Source organism: Passer domesticus, chromosome 10, assembly GCF_036417665.1.
Source record: "Passer domesticus isolate bPasDom1 chromosome 10, bPasDom1.hap1, whole genome shotgun sequence".
NCBI classification, from domain to species: Eukaryota; Metazoa; Chordata; class Aves; order Passeriformes; family Passeridae; genus Passer; species Passer domesticus.
The window spans coordinates 39252708-39277954 of record NC_087483.1 but is presented as its reverse complement, the minus strand read 5'-3'; the positions used below and the strand labels follow the sequence as shown (position 1 = coordinate 39277954).

At 40.5% G+C, this 25247-nt stretch overlaps 1 protein-coding gene across 6 annotated transcripts in view; it reads right to left on the bottom strand.

Annotated features, from left to right (window-relative positions):
- Window positions 1–25247, bottom strand: part of KYNU (kynureninase) — a 101259-nt gene that overhangs the window by 23674 nt on the left and 52338 nt on the right. For all 6 annotated transcript variants that reach the window (XM_064435274.1, XM_064435277.1, XM_064435279.1 and 3 more), the window contains exons 3-9: window positions 23938–24058; window positions 17218–17300; window positions 11570–11631; window positions 10168–10239; window positions 8600–8674; window positions 7129–7275; window positions 752–850 (exon numbers count right to left, since the gene is read on the bottom strand). In XM_064435274.1, the coding sequence (XP_064291344.1) occupies window positions 752–850; window positions 7129–7275; window positions 8600–8674; window positions 10168–10239; window positions 11570–11631; window positions 17218–17300; window positions 23938–24058 (659 nt within the window). The remainder of the gene's footprint in view (window positions 1–751; window positions 851–7128; window positions 7276–8599; window positions 8675–10167; window positions 10240–11569; window positions 11632–17217; window positions 17301–23937; window positions 24059–25247) is intronic.

The window sequence follows — 25247 nt, the reverse complement described above, 5'->3', positions numbered from 1 at the left end:
GTATATCTCATGCTCATTATCTGTAAAATATCACTTTCCTTCCCTCACCCTGATCTATAAAACAACCAATTTTAACATTTCTAGTGGTTTCTAGATGGAGATCTTAGCATTTGTCACAAAGTGCTGATGGAGATAAAAGCAGATATCGTTTTTCAGATTAGTTTTAAAAGTATCTCTCTTGGCTTATGTACGGTATTTGAAGTCTAAGAGGCCAGAAAATTAAAGTACATCTGAAACAGGTCCATATATATTTGCTATATATATGTATAATATATATATAGCAAAGTCATCAAACAATTTATCTGACTATGTCTGACAAGTCTTAATCTCACTAGGAGTCAAAGGAACTAAAGATACCTTGCTCTGTGATCTGAAATTATGAAAGTTAAACGAGAATATTCTCTTATTTAGGGACCATTTCATAAAATATTATAGCTGTGAGACCTTGGTGTGAGAATTAAGAGAAGAGACCCTGATCCCATCCCTGATCTGTCCACAGGGCAGATATTTAACCACCACCAGCATCCATCCCTCATCCACAAGACCTTGTAGGTCATTGCCACTTTTTGGAACCACTCATAACAAAGACACCATTAAAGTCAGTGTCCGTCTCTTTGTTGTGGAGAATTCAAGGATTCAGCCAAGTCTTGCTCAGCTGTTCAGGTGCAGCTCTTATTCCCCTGACCTGTGTGCTGACCCATGAGATAAGTGACATTATGGAAAGCAGTCTCCAGCCATGAATCTGTTTTACCTTGTAGGAGCACCAGCAGGCAAAATCCACTCCCCAGTCATGCAAATGAAGCTCTACATTCCCAACAGCATGAGCCAGGTCAAATCCAACAAGGCATCCCTGCAGGAAAAAGATGATTATTAGGTTACTTATTAAGATAATCATCACTGTGATATTATTTTGAAATAAGTCCTTCAAAGCTTAACTTGCTCTCAGTATGTGCAGGCTACCTAGAGTCTTTTTACAGAAACAGAGAGTGATAGGATAAGTGGGAATGGATTTAAACTCAAAGAGAAGAGATTTAGGTTAGATGTTAGAAAGAAATTTTTCTTCTTTTCAGTTACTCAGAGAAAGTGTGGATGCCCCATTCCTGGAAGTGTTCAAGGCCAAGCTGGATTGGGCCTGGAGCAACCTGGGATAGTGGAAAGTGTCCCTGCCCATGGCAGAGGGGTGGGACAAGTCGATCCTGAAGGTCCCTTCCAACCCAAACCCTTCTATGATTAATCTATCAAGTCCCATCTCTTCTTAGCGATTACTAGAAATAAGTTTTCTACACCACAGATACACTAAGTGATCACCAATTTTTCTGCGATTTTTCTTCAAGGATGCTTGGATAGGGTTTACACCTCTGAGGTTCTGATTGTGCAGGGAAGTAGAATCACTTGAAACAAGTATTGAGAACAAATGTATAAATACAAATACTTCCTGTATGGCACAACAACCCCCAGGCAGAGACAGAGCAGTAATGGTCATAATGATGCCAGTTATCCATGAACAATTACATTCCAATACTTATTCTTGCTCAAGGTGTCCCTGGTATTTAAACAAGGAGGGCCTTGCTCTCTGGGAATCCAAATGGATGAGACAGCAGCTTATGCAATGCCTTGATCTTTAAGAATTTTCATACTTGTCTTTAAAAAGAAGGAATCTGTCTTTTCTCTGTGAAAAGCCTTGTATTTGCCATATCCACAATCTTCACAGGACACTGGGAAAAAGTGGGGGGAAAACCCCAATATCGAAGGACTGAGAGATTTTTAGATCTAAAAGTATGAGTTTTACGCATGAAATAACCACTGGATGGCAGCATTTTTAAACTAAAAAGTTATTCTAAGCTTTGCTATTTATTTAAGAGCAGAGAAATAAAACTGCTTTTTGTGCCTGGACTACAAATTAAATGCTATTTTACATTTTGCTTTTAAAACACAAACAGCTTGCTTGCAAGCAGCAGGGTAGGAATAAGAGTGAGAGCACAGGCTTCAGAAAAATCAACGTCCAATAATAAAACAAAGGGTTTTTTTAAGAATCTCCTGCTGTTTCTTGCATGGAGGGAGTCTTAACTAAATTATTTAAGCAGTACTTTGGTATATTTAATCTTCTGTATAAACTAGATAACAATTTGTACAGAGCAGCATTTTAAGAAGATGTGACACGTTAATTCTAATGGAGACATTTGTGAAGTTATCAGCTTGAAAAATTACTCCAAAACGATGGGAAGAAAAGTCATTGTCATAGCATTTGCATGATCTAAATGTTGCAACTAGAGTCCCAATAAACAGCCGTGGTGGCTTGATTTCACAGGGACACAGAGAACTGAGTTAAGAGAAATCAACTGACATGGTGAAGCTAATGTAGAGAGGCTGGGACACACTGAATTCCAATGGGAATGCTCTCATTCAGGGACAAAATGGCTTTGGATCAGAGAAATAAGCTACAGCAAAGTAAAGTCAATTGCCAATGAATGAGGAGGTTCTCACAGGGTTTTAAGGCATTAACTTCAAAACTTCAGTTGACTGGATTTAAACCTTAACAGGTATGTACATCCCACAGAAACTGTTGGAAGCAATTCTATGACAGATGCACTGGTTTCAGTGGAAACCAGGAATAACAGGTGAGGATCTTGCAGAATGTGTGCGTCTGGCTGTACATTAACAAAACTGAAACAAAAAAAACTCCATAAAACCTCAACCTCCCACCTCCCCCCGCCAAAAAAAAAAATAAAGGAAGTTGCTCATAAAGAAAAAACATGTAAAAAATTTATTCAATAAATCATGTGCCAAAACCAGGTGTCCTACCCTTGTCTGTATGCCATATACTCTATAAAACATCATGTTCAACCACATAATATCAAATTATGAAAATACAGTACGTGGAAGAGAGGAGGAGACACCTTGGGACACTTGGATGCCCTCACAGTAATGAGGCTCCATAACCACATCCACACTTGTGACCTTGACATGGGCAAATGTTCTTGGGCACTGACAGCGGCAGCAACAGATCAGCTTGAACAAAAAGGAAGGTCATTGACATAATACCCATGGACCATCCTCCTGAAATACTTTAGCTGCTCCTCACCACTTCGAAATTGGTTGGCAGATCCTACTGGGCACTGTTTAACAATATTGAGGCATGGGAAATTCGGGTTCAGTGCTGGCAGGGTTCCTGCATCGTCTCAGAAACGCCCACTCGCACCAGTTTGTTCGAGTCGTCATCTGCAAGATGGGTTGTGCTGGTTTGCTTTCCCAGGGAGGTGTCTGGCACTTGAGTCACACAAACAGCAAATGTTTAGCCACACAGATTGCATGGAAAAAGTAAAACAAACTGAAGCAGCTCTCCCTGCACAAGCCACGCAGAACCAGGACTGCGTGGGAACGGCGCTTCCCCAGGCTGGGGGGAAACAGAGCTCTCCATCTGCTCCGGGCAAAGGAGAGGACATGTGCTCTCCCCTGCCTCTTCTGTTTTATTCTAACATCTAAAAGTCATTTCTGCCAAGTGTCTGGGTAGCTGCTGATAACCAGCAGGTAACAACTCAGCATGGACAATGACATTTGGAGAGAGGGAGAGAAATGACAGCTTCACGCCAGCAAAGCTGGGACATTTAGAAAGAGAGACAGGAAAAGAAATGAAGATGAAGGATCTTAAAGCTCTTCCTACTGGGACTCAAGAGATTAAAATATTTTACATAACTGTACAGAGTCAGTGGAAAGTACGATATAACTTATGAAATGAAAATTGTGTTTGAAAGGTAGAGTCTCCTAAAAGTCAGCCATTTCTTCACTTGTAGAAGAATAAAACAACTCGGTATCCTCCATCCTCTAGAGCAAGCTTGAAAGTATGAAACAAGGAAAACTGTTACATCCTCCTCAGCCTGCTGATGAGTCTCTTGCACAATACGTAGTAATTTCGATTTATCTGAGAGACCTTAGATGGAAAAATAGCCTGAGGTAATTTTTCAAGCTTAATTTAGTTCATTTAATATTTAATGACTTAATGAAGCTGTCTATGTGCAGAGCTTTCACTCTGGGAGGAATCTTAATGTACGCAGAGAACTTAGGAAATTGGCTTAAAAAATGTAAAAGGAAATCAGTAACTTAATTCATAAATGATTGACCTCAAGAATCCTAGGACATTTTCCAGGCCTCCAGAGCTCACAGCTCAAATCTCTAGCCAAGCCCTGATAGGGCACAACACTGTGGGACTTTATTTCAACAGTACATTAAAAGAATTATTAAGACCATCTGCGTAGGACTTTTCTCTCTGACATACTGGCTGACAAGTGATTTTTTTTTCTCCTCTCTTCTTCTCAAATAGCATTTTCACCTTGTATTTTCCCCTTCTGACTCATTTGCTTGTCAGCTCTCCCCAGCCTATTTTCTGTTCAGAAGTGCAGGGTCATTCACCACCCTTCATCCCTGGGAAGGAGAGCCTTGCATTTTTGCTACAAACATGATTTTTCAGTCTTGTCTGCTTTTAAAAGAACTTTCAGTCTGTCTGTGACAATATATTGACTAGAAAACTATTCTGGATTCAGCAGGTCCAGAAGCTCTTGAAGGAGATATGGTAAGTCCAATTAAAGACATGTATAGATACCTAGATGCTAATGACTCTGCTTCAGCAGTTGTTTGTGTTTTCCTCTAATCCAAGAGCAGCTCCTAACCCCAGCTTTGGCCTGGGAAAAGAGGAGAGGAGCCAGTTCTTTGGAAACCCCCACTTTTCAGGCATTTTGATAACCAGAAGCCCTGAGTCCAAGATAAGCAGCAGGGAACAGAAATGCTTCTTACCAACAGAAACACTTCATGAATCAACAATTTTGTGGCTGTTCAAGTAAATATTTGTCATACCCAGATGTTGAAGTGTGGTGTAACAGTTTCTTACATAGAGGGTTTGTATAAACATATAAACATCACTTAACCTGTGGGCAGAATCTGTAAGGACATTGAGCTGAGTGTATCCGACAGGAGGGAAATAAAAACACGGCTGGCTCATGTTTTTCAAGCCTTAAGGGTACTCAAACAGTTCTTCAGGTTGAATTAATTTTGCTTTTTCAGTAAACTAATGATATTTTAGTTCATTAATCTACCTGGATCTCGACCCTGCATATTCAAACCACTAGAAATTCAATTCAATGGGCTTTTTTTCTCTCTCTTGAAAAATCTGTGGAAGAGATTCATGTCTACATTATGTAATTTCTAACAGGCATTCAGATGGAAACAGGCCTTTGACATCTACCTGTTCCCGCTGGAATGCTGAATTGCTGTCACAAATTGTTCTCCTCTTCAGGAACATGATACAGACTCTGGGTAAAGTGTGTGGTGTTTTTGTATGCATCCCTGTGGAAGCCCATACCTCTGAGTTAATATTATTATTATTATTTGCACTGCCTTGCAGAAATTTTAATCTTTCTCCACCAAGTCCTGGTTATCTCCTCAGATTTTCTAAACATCAGATCCATTTTCCCTCTGTATAATAAGCTGTGAGTGACTACTCTCTCCCAGAACACCACTTTGGGGCAGTTTAGAGCTATCAGTGAAACTACATCTCTTCCACATATCCAAGTCTGCAGCCCACAGTCCAGAGAGCATCTTGGGAGAGGTGGTAAAGCAATAGGTTTTTCCCAGGTTGTTCATCTTTATGGAAAGGAAGGAAGATTTCTCTCTCTCTCTCTCTCTCTATCTCAGACACCTTTCAGACACATCACGGAGTGGCTTTCTGGGAAGCAGCACTGAAGACATGTAGGTGTTGGCAGCTCTGCTGCCACCAGGAGAGAGAGAGAGAAGAGCAGTGGGTGGCATCGTCCTGTTAATAACCTGTCTTCCCTTTCTAACATTCCAGCACGGTGGATTGTGATTTTTTTGTGGTCAGCAAAGTTCTGGCAGACACTCCAGGAAAGCACCATGATGGTGTTGCTTTTGGAGCTCCTGCACAAACCCTCTTCTCCTGCAGCTGACTCCCCACATTTCTTTTCACCCTGCTTTTCTACATCCCTGTCAGAAGTTGGTTTTGTTTTGTGCTGTTTTTAACACTGGGTTTTAACACCAGGTGCTGCTCTGTGAGAACATTCCCTTTTTACATCCCACGGGCCCTGCACCAGCTCTCACACCTGCTCTGCTCTCCCAGGGGGCACTTCACCATCTCTTGCTGTCAGCATAACTTACGCCCTGACGTCCAGAAAAAATTCCACTGCCAAACCTACAGCTACAGAAGATGTACAGTGTGCTGTGAGGCAGGAACCTCTCCAGCGAGTTAAACCATTAAATATAAAGAGTTAGCTGGTTTGCCAAAAACCCAGTGATACCAAATAAGTTTACCCTTCAGTGGTTTAATCTTGCATGAGATAAGCTGCATCCAGTAAAAGGCTGCCAGCATAGAAAGTCTGGTGACCTCCTGTTGATAAGACAACTTAATTAAAAACTATTTTCTCCTGGATTCCTAAGGCAATTGAGATGGTTAAAGAGTTTTACAGCTGTGTCCACAGAACACACTGCCTGCAAGCTCTGAAGGCTGAGTCATCACTAAAATACACTCATCTTGTGATGTTGATGTGCTCCACATTGTGCCTGTCTCCAGAAAACTCATCAGTGCAGTCTGAGCAGTGCTGGCTCCGTGGGGATCTCACCCCCCTGCTCAGGGGGGCAAAATCTGCCATAACACAGCTACAGGAAAGGAGGGAAATCAGAAAAGTCTCATGCTGAAAAAGTTCGAAAAAAGCTCAGAAATCTTACACAAACTAACTTTCAAAGACAGGTTAGAGCTGTGATTGCCTCCTCCTCCTCCTTCATTGAGGCTCTTGGCATTCTACCCTTCAAGAAAAGCCATGTCAAAGTTAATAGTCATGAATTACCTTTTCCAAATAGTTTAACATTCATTTGCCTGAAAGATTGCTCCCACAGGGATATTTCTTCATGCAGCACACATTCCCAAAAGGCCTGGGCACAGACATTTTACCAGAGACCTACAAATTTCTGTGTTTTGTTCCACAAAAAAAAACCAAAACCAAAAACAGACCAAAAAAAAAAAAAAAAACCAAAAAAAAAACCCCAAAACCAACCCAGAACAACTGATTTCACAGAGAAAACTGATGTAAAATTGGTATGGAAATGACACATCTGGAGCAGTCCTACCTTTTTTTGGCCAGCCCTTGTTATTCTAGGGATGTCAAACAACTGTCCCGTGTAGTACTGCACCCCACTGAACAGAATGACAGCAATAGAGTCCCCTTCCTTCTCAATTACAGACAGGATATCTTCAGTCCTCAAGGTCTCCTCCCCCTAAAACAAAATTAAAGGACACATTTTACATCAACTCTGGCAGAAATGGCATTGCCATCCCTTATTTCAAAATCTATATTTTACCATGAAGGGAGATCAAAAGCAAACCCTTCTCTTGGTAATGATATACAAAGGCAGTGCTATGAAGTAGCCTACGAGCAAGTAACCTCAAAAAAACAATCATTAGCAAGTGAGCCTTGGAGGTGCCTGTTATAAAACATCTCTTCACTTCATACTCTAACATGCTTCATACCCTTTAGTATTTCTGACAGTTTTAATTTACAGTCAGAAATTCCTGGTGCAGACAGAATATCTAATGATTTTTAAGTGGCATCTGAAATTTGTGACACCCACAAGGTTTGAAAGTTGTCTATCAGCTTCACTCTTTACTTTTCTGATAAACTTGGTATCCCACAGGAAGCTATTATAAACCTGACATATTCATATTTCAAAAACAATGTCTCACATCATCAAAAGTACAAAAATCCCCAAACCTGTGGTCATTAAATATAGAAGAATTTCAACCACAAGGAAAAAAAAATATAACCTCATTTTTGATTCTTTACAGGAAAATTACTGCCCCATCCTCCTCCTGTCTTCCTAGCAAGGGATCTTGTAAAACATACCACCACCTAGGGATCAATTAGGCAGTGAAAACCTAGAATTAAATTAGACTTGTTACTGAAAAAAGCTTGGGCAAGATGGTTGAATTGCGAGGGACTGTTATTATCTCAACAATCTCTGCAAATCTATCAAGCGTTCAGGAGTGGGCTCTTTACTCACAAGATGACTCAGATTTCAGAAGCAAAAGGTCACCCTCGGTTTATAGTTAGGTGACAAAGTTCTTAATGCTGCAGAAGTGAAGCGAGGCAGCATTTCAAATTAATCTGAATTGCATATTACCGAGAGCAGACCTTTCCCTCAGCCTGTGCTGATGCAGACACAGTGGTGCTGGTGTTATGGCAATCTCTTACCTCAGGACATTCAAAGGACACTGGGAATTCTCAATGAGTCAAAATCATATTTTGCAGGTGACTCAGGATGCTGCCAGTTTTTTTTGGAAACAGGAAAAATAGAGAGAATAGCTTTTTTTTTGTTGTGTTTGTTGTTCTTCTGAGAAAGTTAACTATTGAATCAGCAATTATAAAGTGGGGTCTTAATGTCAAAAATATGTGCTGAAGCACATCTGTTTATGATTCATAAATTTTATCTACATTTTAATGCACAGATTACAACTTCTGCACTAGAATATTTGAGAATATTCACATGAAAGGTGATTCTGCCCTTGGTGGCAGAGAGCAGAAGTGACAGATTCCTCACCAACCTGCCGTGGCTGCAGCAGGACCATGCTTTTCTCCACATCCAGCCCATGCAGTCGGAGCTGGGACTCCATAGCATACTGGAAGAGAATTCCATGCAGACAGCATTAACTCAAAAACATGATAAACAACTACAAGGAAAAAAAGGACAAACACATCAGAACTTGAGAAAGCTGTTAAGATGCCTTGCCTTTCACTAAAAGTAATGCTTGAAAGCATAATCCAACTCCACTGAGAAATTCACAGATTTTCTTTGGATTAAAAAACATCTGAATTTAATTCACATAAGAATTAATTTAATGCCTTTGCAAAGACAAAGTCAAAGCCTGAATGCCACAGGATAAATCCATGGAGCAGAATGAGGGTGGGGACAGAGCCCTTAGCAACCTGATCCAGTGGGTGGCATCCCTGCCCATGGCAGGGGTGGGAACATGATGATTTTGAAGTTCTTTACAACTTAAAGCATTCCCTGGTTCTGTGGTGTGATGGATGCACTTCACCAGAGGCCAGAAAGCCAAACCTTCCTTGGGATAACAGCCAAGGAGGACTGAGCATCCCTTCTCCAGGAGCCCTGGGTACCCCCATGCCCTGCTGCCAACACAAAGGAGGTTTGGCCAGCACAGACATCCTGCCCTGTGGCATTCTCACCTCTTCTATTTGCTGCACAGCTGGAGGGAAATAAGAGCTTTAAACTCTCAAGCTATTTAAAAAATCCTAACTATCGATTTTATCGATAAATAATGGTCCTGGAGATCAAATAACAATCATCAAATAGCAGTATAAAAGAGTTTAAAATTTCATGACAGGAACTGAAGTGATGGCAGTTGCAGGGATTATTACTGAAGTGCCATAGAAATTTAAGAGGATGGAGTGTAAATGTACAAGTGCATGTGGAACAAATGTAGGATTAATCTGAACATTACTTAGAATAAAAACAATTTGAGGTGTATACATCTGTGCCAGCATCTTCATTACAAATAAACCTGTTAGTAGCTCGAGTCACTTTTATTGCACCTTAGAGATCAAATTTGTTATCAATTTCCAGGAGTTTACGGTGCTGATGATAAAGTAGCAGTGCCCCACAAACCCAAAGATTAATTTGCTTGAAGCTCTGATGCACAGGCTATTGTCTCTTATTTTATAGCAGACAAATTATGTTTGAACTAGTAATCTAAATTGCTAAGAACAAACATTTCCATCTCTGTCTGGGGATATATAAGTGTTAATGTTGTGAGTTTGTATTGATTTGGTTTCATAAAGTAAAACAGCAACAAGAATTAATAAAACATTTACAACTTTAGTTGATTTAGGCCAGTAGTTTGCTAGATGTCTTTAAAAAGACTAATAAATCAATGCACCCATTCATTCTTTTCCTCATGCAATACTTCTTATTTGAACAAAAGGAATAAAGCTACAATCTGTAAAGTATGCTGAGCTCAAAAGTTTCTGACAGATTTTTTTATTGTAATGTTACTTGGACAAGATGAGCTAATAAATATTCAAATCATACTACTGATATTCTTTGGGAAAATATGATTAATAATACAAATATGGTGAAATATTAATTTCTTACATGGTCAGATGGAAAAGCTTTTGCTTCTAGAAGAATTTTATAACGTCTTGGAGTAGGCTTAAAGAAAGATAGCTGTTAAGGAAAAAAAAAAGACAGTAATATTGAAATTTATCTAAGCAGAGATGAGAAAGATGCTCCCAGAATATAACTTAATAAAGACTGCTTTACTGTCATGCAGACCTACAGAGAATCCCCCAGAAATTACAAATATTTCTTCGTCCATATAACATTTATCAAAGTAGCAAAGTGTTATAATACTGTATTTCACATATCCATAACAAAGGCCACCAAAACCCAGCAGTGAAAACTTGCGCTTACAGGAATCAATGGCAGTGCTTTGACTGCAGCCAGGCAAGCTGGGATTTCACCCAGCTCCATCCAGAAATCAAAAGCAGCAGCTGAAGAGTAGCAGGCAGTGAAATAGAATTAGATTTACATCCCTGCCCTTAAGTTTTGTTATGGAATCATCCTTTACTCCAAAACAAGGCTGACCAAAGACCTGATCTCAGCACCTGCAGGTGCGTGATCTTTTCTTCTCAGGTCCTGGCAAGCTGGGCTGGCCACAGTGCCAGGAGGACTGTGAAGAATTACATGCCCTCCTGCTCAATTTAGCTTGGATTACACAGCCCTCTGCATGGTCTGTGTACTCCAGAAATTCACACCTAATTCAGGGCAGAGTAGCCACCTGAATTCACTGTACTGAGCCCCACCCTGCTCCATGTTCATTAATTTTAAAAGGTCCAGAGGAGCAGATCCGAGTGATAAACCGTGTTGTGAGAGCCACACAAAGGGAAGCTTCACATCTACACTCAGTTGAACCAAATATTTGGAAATATTGGAGACCCAGAGACAGGCTCTATGCAGCCACAGGGACACCTGAGCATAAATATGACACATTTATGGTTGCTATGGCATGGAAGTCAAAATGCTTTAGCACATTTTAGGCACATATCAAATAGCCTAATTCTAAGTGTCATCTCTTGTATGCAGCTGCATTTTAAGCTTTACTGAGATTACAGCTTTGTCTGGCTCACAGTTGAGCTCCTGTTTCCTTAACTTTGAAATTTGCCATGGAATTGAAATTAGAGAAGTTACTTGTAAATGTTTCTTAAATAATAAGATTTCCTCTGGCAACTGACACAGCACACACATGAGAACAGCTGAAACTTCCCCTACAGAGTCCTTGAAAATATTTCTCTGTCCAGCTTTCCTGTTCAGTATTTACTCAGGCCGGGTCTTGCACATACATTATTCAAGATACAACCCCCAAGGCTTAAAAACTTAATCTGTCTCCCAGTGCTGTCTCTGTGAGGTCCTCAGAAAACACTTTGCTTACACACACACAAAGAAAGGAGAAAAATACCTGTCAACACAAGATCAAATATTCATCATAAAGACATACCATCTGAAGGTGCAAGTTAACAGTCAGCCCATTCATTAAGGCTACTTCTTGTCTTTTGGCTCCTGAAATAATAAAAAAAAAGATAAAAAGTTTGAAAAATGGTTGGAGTTTTTCTTTAAAATTTCAGAGAAATATAGAACAGTGGGGAGAAAGCAAAAGCATGAATTCAGTCAATGTCTCTCCAAAGCCTGGAAAGGAAACAAATGTTTGAGGTGTCATCAAAGTGAAATAAAAAGATTTCTTGTCTACACTGCACTGGCAGGAAAATATTTATTTTTTCAGGTCAGACACAGAAAACAAAAAAAACCACAACTAAATCTTTCCATTTCCCAGCAAACCACCAGTGGATTTATTATCTTGAATACCTCAGACAAGTGAGGTCACAAAAACTATATGTAAAGCAAGACTTGAAGACTTATTTTTGTCAAAAGTTCATATATAACACAAGTGAGAAAACATATTGAGATAATCATCTGTTGTAAGTGGTTACTGTAATGTCAAGATAAATCTCATTCCTAATTAAAAAATGCAATAAGCAAAGTTGACCTATTGGATATAACAGACCATTATTAATGTAGCAGCTTCACAAGAAGCCATACCCGCATTACTCCAAGGAGGATAATAACAGATGCCTTTAGACTACAGCTAATCACAGGCAGAGCTAATTAGGAACAACTAATTGTTGTTAGCAAGTATTTAGTAACAAATTCTCCAGCATTTGTCAAGCCCTGGTGAAAGGTTTTAGGTAGGACAGGGAATTGTGTGTTGGGCAGCACCAAGACATGGAGAAAATCAGTTCCTGTTTCCTTCTGGTATGCTTGCTGTCTGTTGTTGAAAAAGAGAAATTCAATCTTGAGACAAACCAATACTTTGAGAGTCTTCTTCAGATGGGAGGTGTGTTCATGCACCTGGTCCTGATCCTAAGACACAGATTCACCATAAATAGGAAAGGTTGCAGAGAGGAAGGATGAAGAGAAGTGTAAGCAGGCAGGGAGGGCAACAGCCACTTTTGGAATCAATAGAGAGGAAGGAAAAGATGATTTTGGGATATAAAAGGGTAAGGGACCCACAAGAAAAGGAAAGCTGAATCCTGAATTTCTCCTGTCCCTGCCTTGGGGGACACCTGACACACTGCCACCGTATCCTAAACAGTTGAAATTTGCAGAGTGATTGCTTTGTCAGTGTGGGAAAAAAGATATAACCATGGGTTTAACCCAATACAGGCAAATATGGCCAAAGAACAGGGAAACCTATAATTACAATTAATTCATACATTCCTCCCAAGCAGGCCTTAGCTTCTGCCAGCCCAGGAAAAGCCAAACACTGTTCTCAATGAGCTGTTCAAGGACATTTCCACTTGTTGCTGAAATCTTCAGGTTTTGGACAGAAGGATTTGGAAAACAGGGTCAGTGACTGGGAATGATCAGTCCCTGGGGATGAGCCACACAAAAATAAGATGTCATGAATAAGCTCCCTCCTCCTTCAGACACCAGGAACATCATCAAATTTGTGGAAAGAAATATATGAAGGACTAGTTCTTCATAGGGAAAAATAAGCTTTTTTCTTCACTTAAACTACTCTCCCTTTGCTTTATTTTCTTCCCTCTGCATCTTAAGGTTCCATACTGCTGGAAAAGGTCACCTTGGGGTTGTTCTATTGCAGATCCAGGAGACAGCTAGAGAGAGTGATTGCAGCTCAAAACAGTGTTCTTTGCAGTCCTAATATTTCTATGGAACTCTTGAGGCTGAAAAAAGGGACAGGATCAAGAAATGGTATTGTTCTTATTTGTCCCTCTGCTCCTTCTGTGAAATCTGTGGCTTTCACAGCAAATTCTGCACAAGCAACCCTCAGCCTGCTGTACTGATTCTGTATAAAACAAATGGTTAATCTGTAGATCACTTTTAGCTGCATGTTAGCATCCCAAATTAAATATGACACTACATTTGTCATGTAAGTCTTGGTCTTCCGTAAATTATATATTTATTAAAAGCCTTCCATTATTGAATTTCATGCCCACAAAACAAACCTCATCCATGTCATTGGAAAACTGTTATCCTTTATAACCTGCACTGCATTTCAGAAAACAACCTTTCCATGATCCAATTAACCTATTACAATATTCAAAGACCCGGCACACGGGAGACAAAATTATGTTTGCCTTCCTTATTTCCTAACTTTGTACCATATCTCCAGGACAGGCTAAAACCTGTATGTTCTGCATGATAAATCTCCTCTTTAATAAAAGGAAGCAGCGTTTGCAAAGTACAACTTCAGAGACAATTATGATTGCGTTAGGCAGACACTGCCATCCTTCTCCTCTCTGACTGCTGGGGAAGTCTGATCCTCGCTGGAGTAAGTAAAAAGCTTTTTGTAAAATGATTGGAAAAAGGCTAAGGGCCCCAATTTTGAAAACATTTTGGTTATTTCAAATAATCCTTATCACTCAAAGTCACTCCAAATCTGCCCAGCGTTCAGTCTTCCCTCAACAGAGACCTGCCCGAGCCCATCGTGGAGCAGCAGCCACACAGTTAATCTTGTTTCATCAGAAGGTGATCCTGCCAAGGTTGTAATGTTTTAATAAAGTCTGGTAGCAGAGGCAGAGATTGCCTTCACTGCCTCCTGCCACTTGGTGTGAGTGCAGGAAAAAAGCTTTGGCCTCCACTGACCTTGACTCTTCATTTCACAACGTATTTACTACTGTAACTTTCACTGAACAAGAAAATGTGACTGCCTTTAATAAGCAAGGTGCTCGTGCACTATAAACCATTAAGCAGACAAAGGTGTTTTACAGTCCTGGGCCCATTCCTGAATAAGTTTTAGTTGTTACCACTGCTTAGGGTGAGAAATGACAACTCTTCTCCTCCTCCTCCTCCAAAGCACATTCAATACTGAATAAAAAACACAATAAAATTCTATTATTGTTCTTACATTAATGTCAATAAGAAAGTAATTCAGAATTCATTCAGCTACCTACTCGTACATAATCAATATTATTCTTTGTTGGAAAATGGTACTTAAGCATAAATTGTGAGGGCCGGAACTTTAAGATCCCTTCCAACCTACATCACTTCATTAATCTGTGGAATACTACATTGAAAAGAGCATGTTAACATAGCTTTTTTCCCCTCCATTTATCCTTCTAGCCTCTTCACCATTGCCTACAATTTTAAAAATTGGAATTTACTATGATACATCCATTATTTGAGAAATATTTTCATCTGTGTTCTAAGAATCACTCACCTGTGTCCCGAAAAAAGAGCCATGAGAGTATTTTCTAAACAAAACCCTGCACGCAAATTTGAGGGCCAGATGTGAGCCTAGACCACAATTTACAATTTCATCAAACAAACCCCAAAAATTCTGGAGAACAGAATCCAAACCATGCCTTTTATCTTTGAGAAAAACAACAGGAAGCACTTCCCAGGAAATAATTTTAAAACAAAAAAAATTAGATTAGTGTTAAGGTAACTTCAGTCATAATTTTTAACTGAATATTTTTTTACCATGAAGAAAATTATAATAAGTTCACTGTGGTTAAGCAATGGTGATGTGAAAGCACTGGTGTCACATGGAGCTTGGTAAATAAAAGGAAAGTAAGGAGATGGATGAGCAATTAGCTGAAATTTAAGCAAAGCTCTCATTTCCATCTCCTTACACTTACAGTGCATCTTGTAGTTAAATTAATATTAAAATAGAGACTTAGTTGGCAGCCTCTACAAGACAGATGGTTAAGGGTAAAAGGGTGCCAGCCTGGTTCTCTGCTTTCTGCAGTGACTCTTAACCTACAGCTGAGGCCAGAGGGACCCTGGCAGGGGCAGTGGCAGCAGGTCAGGGCTCAGCCTGCCTCAGGGCTCCACATTCTGCAAACAAAGCAGAGGCAAACAGCCACAGAGGTGATGCAGAGAAAGATGATAACTCAGAAGTTTCCAGCTGTCCTTTGGGCTCTCTCTTTCCTGGTTATGTGAAGAACATCAGTGGTCATACCTTGATTACTAATTGGGGTGCCTGGGAATATGACATAAGAGAAATTCTTGTCTGCCTGCTTAGTTAAATTCAAGGTTTCCAGCTGAAAATTCCAAGGCACCTTTCCACATCTTCCTAGTTGTACCCCACCAGAACAAGAATATCCACTGGCCAAGGAAGATGGGTCATACTGGAGAAACCCCTAAATCAGCTGTGTTCAGCATTTCAACACCCTCCATTCCCTTTATATTTCCACATTTTTGTGTCCTATGATGCTTACCAGATGAGGTGCTGAGCTTGCCCTTGAGTGTAATGAAAGCAAGAGAAGTAACTTCTTAACCTCTTGAGCAGCACCAGGTACAACAACAGCAACTTACAAAATCAGACCTCCCAATCTGCATTTTGAGATTTTTATTTCATTGTGCAGATGGGATTTTCTACATAGCTCAGTGGTGCCCAGTGTAGACACACTTATATTTGTATTATCTCAGAGTTTACATCATGGACAGACCAACTACAACAATAATTTATTGCATTTGTTCTGCTCCAATAATAACACCCACAATTTTAGCTATTTGGAAACTTCATAAAGAATTCAGAGAGGGATTTTATTTATAAGTTTATAAATAAACTTGTCATGAAACATTCTTTAATGTCTCTGCTCCCAATTGTTCCAACCCCATTTGCTTTTCTTGAAGGAGAAAACCCATAATTTTCTCATTGAACACTTGTCTGCAGTTGGAGGAGGAATTACGATACAATATCTAGAATACAGCAGGTCAACATAAGGGTAATATTTTTCCTTAGTGATAGCACAAATGAATGCCTGATAATTCAGTTCTGATAGTCACTATTGAGAGTTGCCTTCAACACCTACATTGAAATATGGGCCAGATCTCCCCAAAATCTACTAACCTAGCCTTGACAACAGGTGGGAGGGCTGGGGAGAAAAAGACCCTGCCAAGATAATTTCTCTTCCCCCTTTAGAGACAACTCTGAAGGAAATCCCAGTGAAGATTATTTCAACAACTTCAATGGAGTAAGAAGTGATGGAGGAGGTTTGCATTCCCACTCAGCCGACTGCTTTCATGGCAAATTCACCAGGAGGAATCTCTAGAGCTCCTCGATCTCTGGAATAACCAGAAGCACTTCCTGCCAAAGTCCTGCAGCACTGCAGGCTCCTCAAGGGGGACAGCAGGGTCATGGGAACACATCAATAGCACATCCTGCCCCAATTATCTGCTTCCTTGCCATAAGCAGCTCTCAAATATGAGTCTGGATTTAGTGGCAGGGAAAAGAGGAAAAACAGAAAATTTCTAGATAGAAATAATTTATCAAAGGGGAAGGTTCATAATTTTACTTCTGGAAGAGCGACTGAGACTCTGCAATACCAAATGCCTTTAAAAGGGCTTCACGTGTTAGTCCAAGTGGTTTATGATGCTCCAAGAAAACCCTCTGCTGGAATTAGTTTCATGATATGCACATCAAACACATTCACCCCCTAAAACACTTTCAGCCTTAAAATAAAATTCTTGTCCTTGTCCATGCACAGGAAAATCTGCTTTCAAATATAAGAATAAAAGGATCTAAATTCTGCCTACAGAGTTTCAGGTTTTTGAGTCTTAAAAGAAACGAAATTTGTTTTCATTTCTGGAGAAAGGTTTTGCCCTGCATGTCACACCTACCAACCAGCTCAGTCATCAGGTCCAGGATGCACTCATCTGCCAAAGCCCACGGGCGCTTGCCATTGAAATGGCCATGGACACCTCTGAAAAGGAATGGAAAAAATGATGAAAATGTGTGATATTCTACTTGGATCAGACCTAAGAATCACATCTGATTTGGACACTCCACATTTGGAGGGTGAGACTTACCTAAGCTGAGCACAACACTTTTTCTCATACCATTAAACCTCAGAGCAAAGGCAATTTATTGGTTTATGACAGGATTTCAGTTGCTTGAAAATTATTTATTTTGGCCCACAAAATTCCTCTAGAAATTCCTCAGAGTAAAGATGATAGCTTTTTCATGAACCCCCTGAAAGTGGCTGCATGGGTTCTGGAAGACTCTGGGGACAGGAAAGCTGGGACAGGGCATCCCAGTGTGGGATGGCACCTGCTAAGCCAGGCTCACTGCACAGAGAGCAGAGCTCACCCCACAGAATTCCCCAACCTGCATTTCTGGCTGGACATTACATGGTGCAGAGGATGATAGACTTAAATACTGCCTTGCACCCAGACAGGAATATTTCTTGTCAGAAACAATTTCCATCCTTCTGCATCTCCTGTCTGAGCTCACTCTTCTGCATAAACCGGAGGGTATTTCATGCAGGGGCAGGTGCTTTGCTGCATTCACAGAGCTGCTTGCTAATTTTTATTACTTCTCTTCTCCCTGAAAAATTGTTCTAGATCTCGGTGTGCACAAAACTTTTTGGGTTGACAAAGGCTATTTTTAAACTTTATATTGCAAACTGCTCCTGTCTGCAAGGGATCATATGGTCACCTTAAGCTCAAGTGTGCTACTACTCTAAAGTGACAGATGTATAAATTCAGTTCTGGATTAAGTGCTCTGAACTAAATTTTCCTTCAATTTTGACAGAGAAGAAAACTTCTAAGTTTTCTATCTGCTATGCATATATAAATAAAAGTTGCCTATTTTCTTAAACATGCAGGGTGTAGAGTACAGATTTAAATGCAAATGGAGGCAGATTGAGAAAAGTAATAATTGTGCTAATCCAGGGAAACATTGCTCTGGGCTCCCATCTCACACTGGATGATTTTCATATTTGCTGAACACCATGGGGTACTTGTGGAGTTGGAAACACCAGGCTGCATGAGGCTGAGTATAAAGCTGTTTCAAAATAAGGACAAAGCCAGTAGGAAGCCGAGTAGAGAGCAGAAGACCTAAAAGCTTTGATGTGAGAAAAAAGGAAAAAAAAAAAGTAGTAAACCTTTTAAAGAAGAACTAGCCCACAACATTCACTCAAAATCACAGGAGGACAGCTGGCAGATTAAGGCATGAGAAAGGAGGATGCATGAGACACTACCCCATCCTCAAGGCTGTTTAAAAGATTGGTTTCCCCTATCCACCTCATACTTTTCCTTCTCAGGTAGAGTTTCATTCTGTCTCTTGCAAAAATTACCTGGGTGTTTTACAGTCTGACCCTTTTTGATTGACTTGGGTCTAATTCTTGCCTCATAGGGATATTCCCAAAAAATAACTACAATCCTAAAAAATAAGGGATCTGATGTTTTTAAAAAGCACAGTTGTATTAACCATTTCGAGCCTCTCATCCTTACAAAGCACCATTAAATTTTGGGCTAGATTAGGTCAACAGCTGAAGGAGTGCAAAGGTACAAATGAACATCTCTTACAGATAAAATAACATCCTCATGCTCAGCAAGTCCAATCCCACGCTGACAAGGAGGACCCTGCTCCTCGGTTTGGATGAGGTCCTGGTACAGCAGCTGACTGCTTTCCTCCATTTTACAATGGCTCTCTGATGAGTCCTCGACAGCAGAGATCAGGCAGTGTGAAATAGCCCTCATTTACAAGAGCATTTCATAGATGAGGAATAAAGGCAGTGGGTGGGGAGGGGAGAAAATGTGTGAGGGGCAGGAGTAGTGCTAAAATTTCCTCCCTTCCATCAGCCCACAATGCAGCTGCATTCCCTGAAGACAGGGGTCTATGTTTCACAAACAGCAAGACATTTATTGGTAATTTCCTGCCTTATTCTTAACTGTAATAGAGTGATCAAGGGACTTTAAGATAATACAGACTGTTAAAATAAAACCCCCAAAGATTTTCAGTGGCTCCCAGCCTGAGGGAATCTGTATTTCTGAAAGAGGATAGCAAATATAATAAGATGGGGAAAATAAGTCCTAACTACCTATGGGATTCTCTTTCATTAGCTTTCCCTGATTTTATAGCCATTAGTGTCATCCTAACGGGAATTTACTAATGAAAGTTCTCTCTGTCAGCACACAGGACTATCAGAATTTCAGAATAAATTTCCAAGTTATCAGGAAAACAGTTGTGAGATTTTGGTCATGAGAATGTTTTATTTTGAGAAGAAAACATGGACATTTAACCGTATTGAAAGAAGGGAGAGGCAGCATTCATTATTATTCTTATTATTATTATTATGGCATAGCTTACAGCTTGCCTCCCTCTTGATGGCCAATATAAATGCCAAGAGACAAAAATTATTGCCTCTAAAATGGTAGTTAAAAGCATATTCTTGGACCCTTTTTTTTATTTTAATCACATGAAACTCTGTAGACTTTGCTGATGGCACAATACATCCTATTACACTTAGGTTGTAAAATTCTATGCTCTGCCTCAGAGAATTTATATCTCTGTATATTATGCCACCCCTCTCTCAGCTCTGGTAGGCACTGGGGGTAATAATCTATAAGGACACAAGTGCAGTGCTCCTGGCATTCCCCTCATACATGGAGAGCCTTTTCCCCCACTCCACTGCACCCTAGGTAGCAAAAGAGGTTTAAATTGAGGTATCCAAATTAATGAATACAAAATTTCACCCGTCAAATCACAGAGCATCAGACAAACAGATATTTCTTCAACTTCTATGAGAGTTTCTCATTGTGCAAATTAATTTTTAGTCAGTTACCATTTTATTTTCAGTTTGGCAGGAAATCACAATTCCACATTTTATTCGCTGAGGACTGGTTGATTTAAAGCTTGCTAGGGGAGCTAGAAACACATTTTTTGAGATGATCCCAGGGTTTCAAAGGCGGTGAGAAAAGGAATTTAAATTAATTGCCATCTTCAGGAATCTTCTGCGCTCATCCAAATCTTGTACAAGTGCAAATTTCCTTCTTGCTCCTTTGCCAAAAATGATGCAAGGTATTTAATGAGCCAGTACAGACTCCTAAGTTGGACCAAGGTTTCAGGCAAAGAAACAGCCAAAGAAAGGGAAGACATATCAAAAGAAAAAGAACTGTGTGGACCAGCAGATTAAAGAAAAAAAACTAAGAATTCCAGGGCATTAAAACAGGAATTTGCAGCTCTACCACACTACCCGGTGAAAGGCAGAGTCCTGAGAATGGCAGGAGAGGTGGGGATGTCCAACAGGGCTTGGCCAAGCTGCACTCCTGTTTGCAGCCTTCTCATATCTTGCAGGATTAGTTCAGCACACAGACCCAAAGATGCCTTCTGACTTGCTGAAAATAGTCTTTGCTACTGCAAGTGTTACATTATAAAGCCTTCCTCAAACTGGAAGGTTGCTAATATCCTATGTCCATGTCAGCCTCTTGCCACACCACTTCATGCTTAAAGTATATATATGTTTTATTTCTAGCCTCAATTTATTAATTCCTTGTTGATATTTACTATGCCAACATTTCATAGAAGTGGCTCCTTTCCTCCCCTACACTGATACATCCACAGAGAACGATAATTTTTCCTTTCAGTCTTAATTTTGCTCAACAGCTCCAGTCCTCAAGACTTGCGTGCAGCAGGTTCCCCACTCCCCAGTCACCCTGCCAGCCCTTCACAGGAGCACAACTGGCTACAGCAGGCTCCCTTCTGTTTTAATTGTTCCACTTTAATGAGTTATTCAGTTGAGAGACATTGCCTGCTGCAGTGAGTATGCTCACACACAGTAATGATTCTATAAAATATTTTAATTACTTAACCAGTTCTGGCAGAGCAGAGGGGAAAACAAGGCACTGCAGAGCATCTCTTGGCCTTCATCCAACCAAAAAAGTCCCTTCAAGTTTGGACTTTTAAAACATTGGGTTATTGGCTACTCTAGGCTAAACATGAGTGAACAACTCTTCATCCCTTTTCACCCCTTATTCAATAAATCTTGGATATAGCTGAAATCATAACTGAAAGATGAAGCCTCAGAGTCTGCTTTTAAATCCATACTAAGAATGCCAGTGGCTTGGATTTGTAATCTTGCTACATTAGCATAAAGAACAGTGGAAAGGGGTATGGAAAGGAAGAATACAAAATACAAACCCAGAGAAGGTATGTGGGAGGCAGATGTAGGATGAGAGCTGGAACCCACCAGTTAAAGTGGAGGTGAGGGAATGGAACTAAGCAGTAAGAGGAAACACAACAAGAAAGAGGCTTTTCCATGCTTTTCTCTCCCATCTGTTTGTCTGAGAGTTACCATCACTACTTGGAGATAAAGCTACAACTCCCCTGCCCTTGACCAGCAGTGAGTAATCTTCCTTTTCACTCTTGGCCTTAACTACGAGCAGTGAAAGCCATTTAAATAGACTCACAGCTCTTTGAGAGGGGTCCCAAGACACAACAAACAGAAAATGCAATAAACCAATTTATAAGAAAGCCAGAATCTATACCATTGCTGACTTGATGGATGTTCCTAATTTGCATGCCATTTCCTAGATTCTTGCTACTTATTTATCTAAGCCAGAGCCACTACATCCCACACTGCTGACACAACAGCCATTGAACAGCCTTCAGCTGGGAGCAGCTACCACCTTAGACTGGGTTTTGCTAAGCTGTCCTTGGTGACTGGAATAAAAGTACTTACTTTGTACCATTTCAGCCACCTATTCCTTTACATTCCATTCACCACCTTCTCTAAGCATACACTGTTCCCCTCAAAATGAACTTGATCCTATCCTGGCTGTCTCAGCTCTTTAGGTTCAGGATTTTATTCTGTTTCTTTGTTGATCTTGAGGGGTTTTGCTTAGTTGGTACTTTGGTTTTAATTTTTTTGAAACTTTCTGATTTATTCTGGGTAAGGCTTTTGAGGCCAAGCTGTGTTTTTGGCCCACAGCCTTTCTAGTTTTGCTCCCTCTCTTGTAGTGGCTTGAAACCAATGTTCAGCCATTTTTCCCCCTTAGACACAGATCCTGAAGGCACTTTTGATCTGAAGGAACACACTGCCTACCTTTTTCTTCCAGGTTTTTACAGTCACTGAGGAAAAACTCATCTTTCGCTGCAGCAAAGACAAACACAAGAAAAGAAGTGAGGCGGTGTAAAGATACAGTGGAGGAGCTGAAATAGGTTTGCAGTCCCAGTGCATCACTCTAAGAATGTTATCTGACTTCTGCCTTTTGAAGGAGCTCAGCTGTTTCCCTGACAAAGTGGCATAATAGCACAGAAATGGACAGGGTTGCAATTTTTTCAAACGACTGGAGAAACTGCATTGCTGTGCTGCCTGAATAACCAGAAGGAACGAGCTCTTCCCAAACTTCCACTCCTTCCCACTCATTCTCAGCCTTCTCACCTATAAGAATACAGGTGAAAAATAGGAATCAATAAAGCATATTGATGAGCTCCCAGCATTCATACATTTACAAGTGGAAGAGCAGCTACATATTTCTCACATTTGCATTGAGAAGCCTCCATCTCGACCGCTCCTGCTGAAACAAGGCTGCCCACTTAGCAGAATTCATTTTTCCTCTTCTGCCTCTCCATATTTCCTCTGCTCTCTCACCATGAAATCACATCTGTTCCACTCATATCCCGCACCCTATAAAAGAGTTCATCTCTCGCCCAGCTCACTCACTCATCTGGATGTTATTTTCCTTTCCCACCTTCAGTTCCCTGTTTTTTACTCATCATTTTCCTTACTCATCCCTGCTCCAGCTGCTCAGGCAGGTGCTGGAGATCTCAAAGCACCAACTCTTAATGGAACAGAACATAATATTAAAAAAACCTAAATAAAGAGCAAAAAAAGCTTTTTCTTTCCCCCATGTATATCAAAAAGTTCCCCATTTGTTATGATGACAGTGTGCCTTTCCTGCAACATGGCTTTCTTTTATCCTGTCTCTTTTACATCAGGTTGATTTAGCAAAGCTTGTTGCAATTCACACTCAGCTCCTTATTGAGATAATATTGAGAAGACAGGAATGTTTCTTTCTAAATAAAATTAACTTGTCAGGCAGAGACCTGCTTTAACAGGAGCCAAAAACCTGCCAGCATGGGCTGCAGCATCACCTGCATTTAGTGTTTTTTCAAGGGGAACTGCTCATTGCAAGGCCTGTGGAGTCAATCACATGCAGTTAAAAACATTAATTATAAAATCACAGGACCTGGAACCCCACCATATTCACCAGCAAGCAGCAGCAACCAAATAGGTTTGTGTGCTTTGTAAGGACATTTTATAAACACTGCAGGGTGGGGAGGGTTAAATTGCACAGGTCCTCCAGGTGAGCCAAGCAGAGCCACCACGCACAGCACAGCTATCACAGCTGAAAGGGTCTATTCACCTGTTTTACTGCTCCTGCCTTTAAAAGAGATATAAACAGCACTAGGAAAACACTGAACATGTTTTACTCCTGGGCTGCAGCACTTTTAATGCACTCTTCTGCTGCTCAAGCAGTTCCAAGGAAGATCCCAGAATAAAGAGCTCCTCTGAAGCACAGGTCAGCATCTGGCACACCCTGCAGGGTACTCACGTCCGAGCCCACTTGTCCAGTTCTTCATCCAAGTAAGTTTTAACTTTTCTTGGCTGGAGCCCAAGAGAATTCCCAATAAAGTACACACAGCTCTCCTCTCCGTTCACCAGGGTCAGGTCAGCTGTGGAGAAACAGAATGCACGTGGGACTGAACACAGCAGGGTCAGCATGTGGGACTGAGCACAGCAGGGTCAGCACAGCACACGTGGACACAGCACAGGAGGGCCAGCAGGTGTGGGACAGCCCCCAAACCCCTGTGCCACCCCCAGAGCTCCTTCTGTCCTCCATCCCCAGGCACATAACAGTCCCCACATGCAAACAGTGGTGTCAGACCCTGACCTCTCTCCCAGAACATCACTCAGGTAACCCTGAATTGCACCTAAGGAGACAATTTGCAAGCAACTATTCACCTTTTCCTCCTACAATTTTTGGAGCTGATGAGAGTTCAGGCACCACTAAGTGCCCAGCTCTCAGGGGCTGTGTAAGAAGCAGCCACAAGCACTGATTTTATCAGGTATGTAACCAACAGTGAGTATTTTCCCAATCAGGCTATCCACTTTTCTTCCACCACCAGTATATGCCTACTCTCAGTGATGAAGCCTACTGGAATCATGCATTTAACAAAATCTAGGACTAGGTAAATCTTGTGTCTTTCATGTAAGTTGTCCCTGAATGATTAAATCTCTATTTAGAAAAAAATGTAACTGTTGAGGAGAGTATTTTAAAGCAGTCTTAAAAGTTCTTGTCAGCAAATACTGTGGGCTGCACTTCATGTCATCATCTGAGGAGAAGGAGGAAATCTATGTTGACAAACCCTTTCAATGATTAGGAGAAAAGCAAGGCAGTAGAAATTTATAAATAATAGCTCTAGTGAGGTTCTGAACAATCTAATTACCCTGTGTCATCATCTATCAATCCAAACACAGCCCTCTTCTGTTATTTCTCATGCTAGAGATTCTTGGTGGGACAAGTTATTGTGACCTTCTAGAAGTGGTAATTTGAATTTGTCTATACCCATACTTACAATAACCCTGAAAGCTAATATCACATATAATTTAGATAAATATAATTGATATCCCTCAGAATAAGGATCAAATGAATGAGCATGTTAAGATACATGCTAAAAATGAACTGTAAGATTGCAATTCAGTCTATGAAAATTTTGTAAGGCCTGTAAAAAAACAGCCTGGAAAAGGTTTCTTACTACCTTTTGCACTAACAATTACCAATTTCATTGAACTTCCCCATAAACACATTTTTCAGGAGTATAGACAACTTGGGTAATTTCTTAATTAAAGTTTTAGAGGCTT